Genomic DNA, 9,181 nt, shown 5'->3' on the forward strand with positions numbered 1-9,181 from the left:
GGAACTCACCGTGGATTTGGTCATGTTCTCCAGGGCCAACTGTGTGTAGTATTTTTCCCAGATCTCTCCTAGGGAGTCACTGGCTCCAATGACAGTCTCCAGGACCTGGAGTAGCCGGAACTTGTGCCGGTTGGAGATCTGTGGACAGCAGAAGGGTCCGATGGTGCAGGTGATGTCGATGTCAGGAGGAACATTGGTGCAAGGGGTTCAGGAAGGCCGAGGGAAGGAATCAGAGGGGCTGCAGTTACCATTCACTCGGTGGTAACCTGTGAAGAATGCCTGCCTGCCCACCCGCTGCCTGAATGCAGCAGACCTGAAAGGAGTGTGTCTCTCTCTCCAGAGGACTGTTAGGGGATTCAATAGAACTCTATCTTCAAAGGCATTCATTTGTCCATCCAACCATCCATCCATCCATCCATCCATCCAGCCAGCCAGCCACCCACCCATCCATCCATCCATCCATTCATCCATCCGTCCGTCCGTCCGTCCGTCCGTCCGTCCGTCCGTCCGTCCGTCCATCCATCCATCTGTTCATTCTCTGAAGCTCAGGCAGATTTCTCCATCCATCCATCCATCCATCCATCCATCCATCCATCCATCCATCCATCCATCCATCCATTTACCTTACTATCTACCCTCCTTCTTTTTCCCCCCTTCCCTCCATCCCTCCATCCATATATCCACCCACCCATCCATCCACCCATCCATTCAGTCATGCACACATCCATTCTGAACTAGATGAATCTCTTCCCCGCTGTGGGGATCCGAGCCTCTCTCAAGTGGTCTGGGTGTAGCCAGCATGGCTGGCCCACCTTCCCTCCCTTTCCACTCCATACATCAGCATAGGAGGAGATTACGCTTTGCCCCCAGATTATGCAGCTGCTCTCTGTAGGACCTGGGGTTGAAGCCCACCTCTGGATTGTCTTTGAGGTAGTCGTGGATGGTTTCCAACACCAGGGTGGGGCACCCCTGAGCCATTTTCTTGATCTTCTTGATGACGTACTTCAGGTGCAGAGGGTCGGAGCTGTTCATGTCCCGGAGCATCTTGTAGCAGATGGCTGAGGGTGGAGGAAAGGCGTAAGGAGGCTGAGCTGTGAGGATGCTGCACAGGGCAGCAGGGCTGGCGGGAGGGCAGGGCAGGCTTGGGAATGGCAGCCCTGGGCCCTTGCCCAGGTGGTCCTTGTGGGGTTCAGGATGAGAGCAAGTGCAGATGGTGTCTGTCCCAGCAGATACAGGCTGTGTTCTCCCATTGCCACCCACTCACACATCCACCCACATTCCCACCCTCCATACACCCATCCACCCACGCACCTGTCTATCCACCCACACCTGTCTATCCAACTGTCTACCAACCCAGGTACCTATCCATCTGTTTGTTCATTTTTATATTCATGCACCTACATACTCATAATCCATCAACCACTGACTCTATGTCCATGTTTAAATCAAGCTATACATCCACCATCCATCCATCCATCCATCCATCCATCCACCCATCCATCCATCCATCAATCATCCATCCATCCATCCATCCATCCATCCATCCATCCATCCATCCGTCCATCCATCCACCATCCACCATCCGTCCACCCATCCGTCCACCCTCCCATTCATAAATTCATCTGTATCTTCCTATCTTTATCCATCTGGTTTTTGAGCCTCTATCTTCTAGTCAATCCAACACTCCCTGGTGTTTGAACAAAGAGCAAAACATTCCAGAGAGGGGGCCAGGCCTACACTGGGGTTCTGAGACTTGGGTGTATGGGGTGGGGGACCGGGTGTTCAGGTTTTGGAAGGCATATCGAGAGGCAGGACATGCCAAGAGTATGAGGAACCCTGCCGCAAGCTTCCTGTAGCCACACTGCCCGCCGCCCCCGAGGTCCCGGAGGGGCCCGCAGTCCTCCTCCACGGGGATCAGCCAGAGCCCAGCCCCTGCAGGGACCCCGAGCCCGGGGCTGGTGAGCACCTGCATTGTAAGCCTCCTCCATGAACTTCTGATGCTCCTGGGGCACCAGAGCTGCCTGGCTGCTCTTGGACTTGCAGAGCAGGATGGTTGTGGGCTGCGAGCGTCTGTCCCAGCAGACGTAGTCCTCTGGGACCCTCGGCCTGCCCGATGACTCCTGGGAGGACACGTCCAGGTGGGAGGAGGTCCTACAATGGCAGAGGGGCCTTGGGATCAGCATCTGTGGGCACCTGTATGTGTGCAGAGGCTGGGGCCATGCACACGTGGCAATGTCCTTCCACGTGGCCACCCTTCTGTCCAGTGGCCAGGCTGGGTCCCGGGGAGCAGGGCCGGGCATGAGGCTTGGCCATGCAGAGTGGACAGTGCTGCCTGGTGCCTGGCGGGGCCTGGCTTCCCGGCAGGGGGTGACAGGCAGGTGTGAGGACATGGGGTGCTTGGGGTGCATGTCTCTCGCTCTCACTGGCATGGGGGCACTTAGGGCTTGGCTCTTCAGGCTGGTACAGGGCCTGCCTGTCCCCCTCTGGCTGCCCAGGTGTCCTGGGGGTTGTCGAGGGAGAAGAGGTCGCTGTGGGAGCAGGTGGGGCAGGAGTGGGGGTGGTGTTAAGGCTGTGCCCCTCCCCCGCCCTTGCTCCCCCTCCTGAGAATGTGGGGAAAGGGTTCCTTCAGACCAAGAGAGAGGGGGTTCTGGGGCAGCCACCAGGCCAGCTTCCACGCTCAGCTCTTACTTCGCCTGCTCCTGGGGGTGAATCCTGTGTAGGAAACCTGGGGTACTCCAGTGAATGGAGATGAGGTGGAAATGATGTGGCATTTCCAAAGGTTTTCCTTTCATCCGTGAGGAGTCATCACTGGGACCCCACCAATGGGTCCCCATGCCATCCGGGGGGAGTCCTCAGACCCCGCCCATGGTCCTGTGCCACCAAGAGGAGAGACCTCAGGGACCCCGAGCCCGGGGCTGGTGAGCACCTGCATTGTAGGCCTCCTCCATGAACTCAGACCCCAGACCCCCTCACCAGGCCTCAAGGGGCCTGTGGGGCTCATGCTTCCCAGTCCCACAAATGATGCACGATGCCAGTGCTCCCAGCCCCAGTTGAGAACCAGGATCAGATTCACATTTTGCCTTAGGCAAGTCAAAAATGCATGTGAGTGTGTGAGTGTGTGCCTATGAGTGTGAGCATGCGTGAGAGGGCGTGAGGATGTCTTTGCCCGTGAAGGTGTGTGTAAGCTCTGTGCAACTGAGCATGTGCGTGTGTGACGGCGTGTGAGAAGGTGTGAAGTGTGAGGGTATCAGTGTCAGGGTGAGGACCAGGCAGTGAGTCTAAAAGCCTGAGCATGTGTCTGCCTGCTCCCCAGTTGTGGTGGAAACCAGAAATGCACAGATAGGAGACTCCGAGTTCCCAATCAGCGAAACAGAATTGCCCAAAACCCACCAGAAGGGGAAGTCCTGAAAAAGCCGAAGGGAAGAGTCGCATGGAAGGGAGGAAGGAGGACAGAGGGTTCTTGAGGGAACAGAAGGGGACACAGACACCTGCCACACCCAGACAACACCCTGCACGCAGCAGGAGGGACAGAGCGTGTCACCCTCCTGTGACCCCTCCGAGTCCACCCTGGCCTGCTCGGCGGCCGGTGCTGGGGGTGCTGGGCGGCCGGTGCTGGGGGTGGCTGTTCAGAGGCTTCGCTCCAGGTGCGCATGGAGAAATGGTGAACGCAAAATATTTCTCATTGTTCTCCAAGTAGAAAACAAATGATGCTATAGATTTATAACAAACACAGCAACACAGCACAAGGCCAGAGAGAAACTGATCTGAATGTTAAGATGTTTTGTGTTCTAAGGGGCACAACCCAGCACTGCATGCTACGAACCTTCTCCGATGGCCAAGAGTAAAACAACACCAAATACAAACATAAATCCAACAGAGGACAGGGATGAATTCATGACCCTATCTTATCAAATGAGGCACTCTAACAATAAATGACTTGAAGGCCACAAACAGTGAGACCCAGGTGTCATGCCCATAAGCACGATACTTGTGCTACACGCACATTGGCACACCTGTAATCCCAGCACTGAGAAGGAAGGTCTCAAGTCTGAGGCCAGCCGGGGCTCCAAAGCAAGACTGTCCCATAAATAAATAAAAGAGCAACAACAACAAAGCACAGCGGCTGCCAGCTGATTAAAACAAGAGACTGGAAAAGGTATTCATACAGCCCGCTACCCACAATCTCAGAAAACTCATATTGCTCTGTTCATATTAAATGAGACACGTTTTAGATTAAATACTATGACAGCCATAAAGGAGTAATTTATCAAGAAGATAATCATTCTAAAAGCTCATGCACGGCCTAGCAGGACCTCACAGTACACAAAGCAAAGAGCGCAGGTCCAGAGAAGAAGCAGACAGACGCATCAGCAGCCACAGCGGGAAATCTCAGTACCGCTTTCTGGCGATTGGTGAAGTTGGGGAAGAGAGAACCCCGAAGGACACGAGGGACAATGTCAGGTGTTCCGTGCTGCTGGAACTCTCCAGCGGGAAAACCACGTCCTTTCGGATGCTTGGCACATATAGGGATAGGCCAAATTGCCTGCTGTAAAAAGACCAACTAAGTTTGTAAAAATTCAAGTCAAATAAGAACAATTTCCAACCCCCATGGAATTAATTTAGAAGTCAGTAACAGAGAGGTGGGACATTCCTGGGACTTGGAGACAAAATGTTGTATTTTCAAATAACCCAAAGGTCAAGAAGAGGTCACCGAGAGGGAAATATCTTCAATGGGACAAAACAGAAACCAAAATGTCCTGGTGGAAAATTGATAGTCTTAAACACAAACTAAAAAGAATGCAAGTCAGAAAATGATGACTTAGAATCCCACCTTTAAAACAAACAAACAAAAAAGACAAATTAAAGTCCAAGAAAGAAAGGAATAAAACGGAAACACCAATGAGTCCAACACTGGTTGATACGGTCGCCTGCCCGGCAGCATTTATTGGACAAAAAAAAAAAAAATCAAAAACAAAAGAGGAGATAAAATACTAATATAATGCAAGAGTGGTTCATTATTACAATAATAAGGAAACAGTGTAAAGTAACCTTAGGGCAAAAACACTGACAACTCACACAAATTCCTTAAGGCTACAACTCACCAAACCTCATCTAAGACTTAAGTTGCAAGAATAGTACGAAAATTACTCTCCAAAATACTTTGCAGAAACAATAGGGTTTGGATTTTAGCAACTGTTGGAAAAAGAAAAAGTCATACAGATCCTACACAACTCTTCCAGAAGAGAGAGGAGCCACACCAGCTAATTCCGAGGCAGATGTTCCTGCCTCCAGAATCACATGGCATCCCAAACAAGACACACAGCCATCAGCAGAGATACTTGTTTGTTTGTTTGTGGTGCTGGGAATAGAATCAGGACCTCCTATACACTAGGCAATCATCGTGTGCACTGTGAGCTTCATTCCAGCCCCACACGATGTATTTTTGTGGGGGACCTTACTGGAGTTTGAACTCATGTTGGCTAGGCAGGTGCTCTACCACCTGAGCCATACCTCTAAGTTGGCATTTTGCTGGTTAACTGGAGGGGCAGTCTTTCAGATTTTTCTGCCTTTGCTGGCTTCAAACTGTGGCCATCCAGATACCAGCTTCCTGAGTAGCTAGGATGAAAGGCGTGAGCCTCTGACACCTGGCTGGCCACTAGTTTTGATAAAGGTGAAGAAATGGAATTCCATACACGGTACCACAACAATGGGATCTGCACATGCTAAAATAAGCCCCCAGTCATCCTTTGCAAACATGCTCACTCAAAATACAGCACACTGCTAAAGGAAAACCTACGCTCTGGAAAATTCTGGATGGAAACAGGAGAGAAATCTTTGTGACCTTAGTGACACAAAGAATTTTTAAAATGTGACACCAGAAGCGTTACCCATTAAAGAAAGAAATGAATACACCTGATTTAATAAAAATGTTAAAAAGTGTGCTTTTTGAAAGATAGCCTGGAAAAATGAATAGACAAGCTGAGGACTCTGAGGAAATGATTGCAAGTCACATATCTGATAAAGGATTATATCCAGAACACAAAGACGTCTTAAAACCAAGCTAGCCAGGAGTGGCAACTTGAGCCCATCATCCCGGCTGTTTGGAAAGGTGGACGTGTTGGAGATCAGGATTCAAGGGAGGCCTGGGCTGAAAAGTTTGCAAGACTCCCTCTTGACTGGTGGTGGGCATGGCGGCACTTGTTAACCCTATTATGGGAGGAAGCACCATTGCTGGGAACAGGGGTACAGACCTGCCATCTCAGCAGTTGAGGAAAGGCACAAATAGGAGGATTGCAGCCTGGGCATAAAAGCAGACCCTACTTCAAAAACAATAAGGCAAGCCAGGCACCAGTGGCTTACACCCATAATCCCAGCTACACAGGAAGATGAGATTTGAGGATTGTGGTTTGAAGCTAGGCTGGGTGGGAAAGTCCATGAGACTCTTACCTCCAATGAACCACCAGAAAACTGGAAGTGGGGCTGTGGCTCTAAGTGGTAGAATACTAGCCTTGAGTACAAAAGCTCAGGGACAGCACCAAGTCCCTGAGTACAAGCCTCAGGACTGACACAAAAAAGGCAAAAAGGCAGTGTGAGCCGGGTGCTGGTGGCTCATGCCTGTAATCCTAGCTACCCAGGAGGCTGAGATCTGAGGATCGTGGTTCAAAACTAGCCCAGGCAGAAAGTCTTTGAGATTCTTATTTCCAATTAACCACCAGAAAACCAGAAGTGGCGCTGAGGCTCCAGTGGTAGCGCGCTCGATGTGAGCTGAAGAGCTGAGGGACTGCGCCCAGACCCAGAGTTCAAGCCCCATGACTGGAAAAAAAAAAAAAAAAGGAAATGCGGCTCAAGTGGTAGAGGACCATCCTAATAAACACCAATCTTGACTTCAATTTGCAGTACTCCTAAAAACAAATCAACACCAAATCAACCCAAATCACAAGCATCTGAACAAAACACAGGTAACCACTACGCAGAAACACCAAGCATGGGTGTTCACTCTCGGTCCTGGCGGGCTTTGCGGCCCCGCCCTGGTACTAAGGAGTTAGAAGCTGAACACCTGTGGCTGTGGGCCTCGGCCTGGGCGTTGGCTCAGGCACAACTTCCACCTGCACAGATGTGGAGCAGTGGCTTGATTTATGAAAGCAACAAACAGAAGGCTGCAGTTCCCCCCCCCCCCCCCCCGCCCACTCCCCCCACCGGAACAGCTACAAAAACAAACCACCTAAGCACAGCCTGTCCTGAAGTGGTCCGGCCCCAGCCTCGGGCCTGGCAGCCAGGAACTCACAGTGCTCGTTTCCAGAGTGCCAGAGCCCTGAACTTACAATGAAGACCATCACTGGGAAGGAATCACGTGGTCCCCGCCCCAGCCCACCCCTGTGGCCGGGGCAGGAGGCTGGGCCCACCTGGGATTGTCCGCCATGGCTGGTGAGGTCCCCTCGCCCGAGGTGAGGCTGGGTGGCCTCTTAAAATGCTGTCTGTCCATGTGGGGTGCGCAGCAGGGGTCCCGCGGAGCCCGACCTCATCCCCGGCACAGAGCGCTGTCCTCATACCTGGCGGGCCAGGTCTAGCTCTGGGTATTGTCCCTCTTTTGCCCTGGCCTGCTCTGACCTCACTCTGAGCTCACAATGAGCTCCAGTACCCATGGCGCCCTTCCTAGGACATGTCTGTTGGGGTGGGGTGCCCGAGGGAGTCCCCCCCCCGCCCCGTCCACTGCCTCCTCCTCTGGGACTCGGCTGCCCCTGGCTGAGCGCAGGAGGTGCCCCCCCCCCTTGCACGTGGGGCTGAGGGCAGCTACCCCAAATCACAGCCAGCCCACCCTGCCCCACCTTTGTGACCTGGTGCCTCAGTCTCCCTGTCTGGAAAATGGGGGCCCAGCTGCCAACTCCTAGGCTGCGTGGTGAGGGGGTACAGAACCCCAGCAGTGCCCAGCGGGCAGGGGACTGTGATTCCCTGTCCCAGCAAGGTCTCTCCAAGGTGACAGACAGCGCTGTGGCTGTGCGGGCTGGTGCCTGGTGGGGCAGAGGTGGTGGAGGACTAGTCTGCTGGGCCCCAGACACTGAGTCCCGACCGCCTGTGCTCCAGGGTGCTCCTCCGTGAGCAGGTCCCTCAGGGCTCTACCTTAGCCTCTGTGTCTGTGGGGAGGGAGAAGAGTCCTATGCAGGCAGGCGCCTTTCTGAGCTCTGCACTCTCAGAAGTCAGCTCCTTCCCTGGGAATTATGGGTATGGCCAGGAGGGAGGCTCTGAGCTAGAAGTGGGGACCCACAGGGGGAGGGAGGGGACGGCTGCACCCTTCCCTGGGGCCCTCCACTGTCCCAAGACCCCTTTGAGCCCCGATGTCCTGTCCAGCTCACGTCTGAACCTCAGTGAGGCAGATTTTCTCTAATAAAACACATTTTAAAGTCAGGAGAAGTTTTTAGTAAGTCACAGGCCGGAGAACTAAGTGAGCTGAGCTCCGTGGAGGCTGGACGCGGGAGAGGGCTGCGCGCACGCTCTGGGGTGGGAAGGGGCCAGCGGGACACCCGCTGAGGCCTGGTCTGCCCAGCCCCTCCCTTCCCCTCCCCTCCCCTCCCCTGAAGAGCCCAGGCCAGGCAGGCCGCGCTCCAGTCTCCCAGCAAATCACTCAGGAACCAGTGAGCACCCCCACCTCTGCTGGGCATAGGCTGCTGGCTTCGGGTCACCTAGAAACCAGATGCGCTTCCTGTGCTGGCGTTGGAGAGGGCCATAAACCAGCCCAGGTTACCCAGGGGCCAGGCCCAGGCCCCTAAACAAGTCAGGGTGAGGAGCAGGCCCACACGACCTGGTACCCTCTTCCCCAGAGATCTGGGCGGACCCCTCCCACCCTGCCTCCCGTCCCACCAGCCAGGCTCCCCGCTCACCTCCCTCCGCGGCCGGCAGGTGGTGCTGTGGGCCCAAACAGGACTGGTGGCCAAGGGCGCCGCGGGAGGAGGTGTGGGCCTAGGGCTGGGCAGAGCCCCTGTGGTGGCCCTGCTGTACCTCCTTCCCATCAGCCGGCAGAGGGGGCATGGTGGGCTGCAGGCCTGGCATCCGGCCACCGCAGGGCAAGCCTGGACAGGCCGGGCACTGGAGTTGGCTGTGGTGCCTCTGTACAGCTCTTCCTGCCCCTGCCTCCCGCCCAGGTAGTGCCCTCTTCCTCTCTAGGAAACTCCTGGCACTCTCTTGT

General features: G+C 54.2%; 1 protein-coding gene across 1 annotated transcript in view; it reads right to left on the reverse strand.

Annotated features, from left to right (window-relative positions):
• Positions 1 to 7,420, reverse strand: part of LOC122125324 (maestro heat-like repeat family member 5) — a 34,759-nt gene extending 27,339 nt beyond the window's left edge. Inside the window, exons 1-5 of the mRNA XM_042699933.1 lie at positions 7,404 to 7,420; positions 4,397 to 4,513; positions 1,967 to 2,151; positions 913 to 1,058; positions 10 to 138 (exon numbers count right to left, since the gene is read on the reverse strand). Coding sequence (XP_042555867.1) covers positions 10 to 138; positions 913 to 1,058; positions 1,967 to 2,151; positions 4,397 to 4,513; positions 7,404 to 7,420 — 594 coding nt within the window. The remainder of the gene's footprint in view (positions 1 to 9; positions 139 to 912; positions 1,059 to 1,966; positions 2,152 to 4,396; positions 4,514 to 7,403) is intronic.
• Between the last annotated feature and the right edge of the window lie 1,761 nt (positions 7,421 to 9,181).

The sequence above is a fragment of the Dipodomys spectabilis genome, unplaced genomic scaffold (genome assembly GCF_019054845.1).
Source record: "Dipodomys spectabilis isolate Male_0828 unplaced genomic scaffold, ASM1905484v1 ptg000264l, whole genome shotgun sequence".
In the NCBI taxonomy this organism is placed as follows: Eukaryota; Metazoa; Chordata; class Mammalia; order Rodentia; family Heteromyidae; genus Dipodomys; species Dipodomys spectabilis.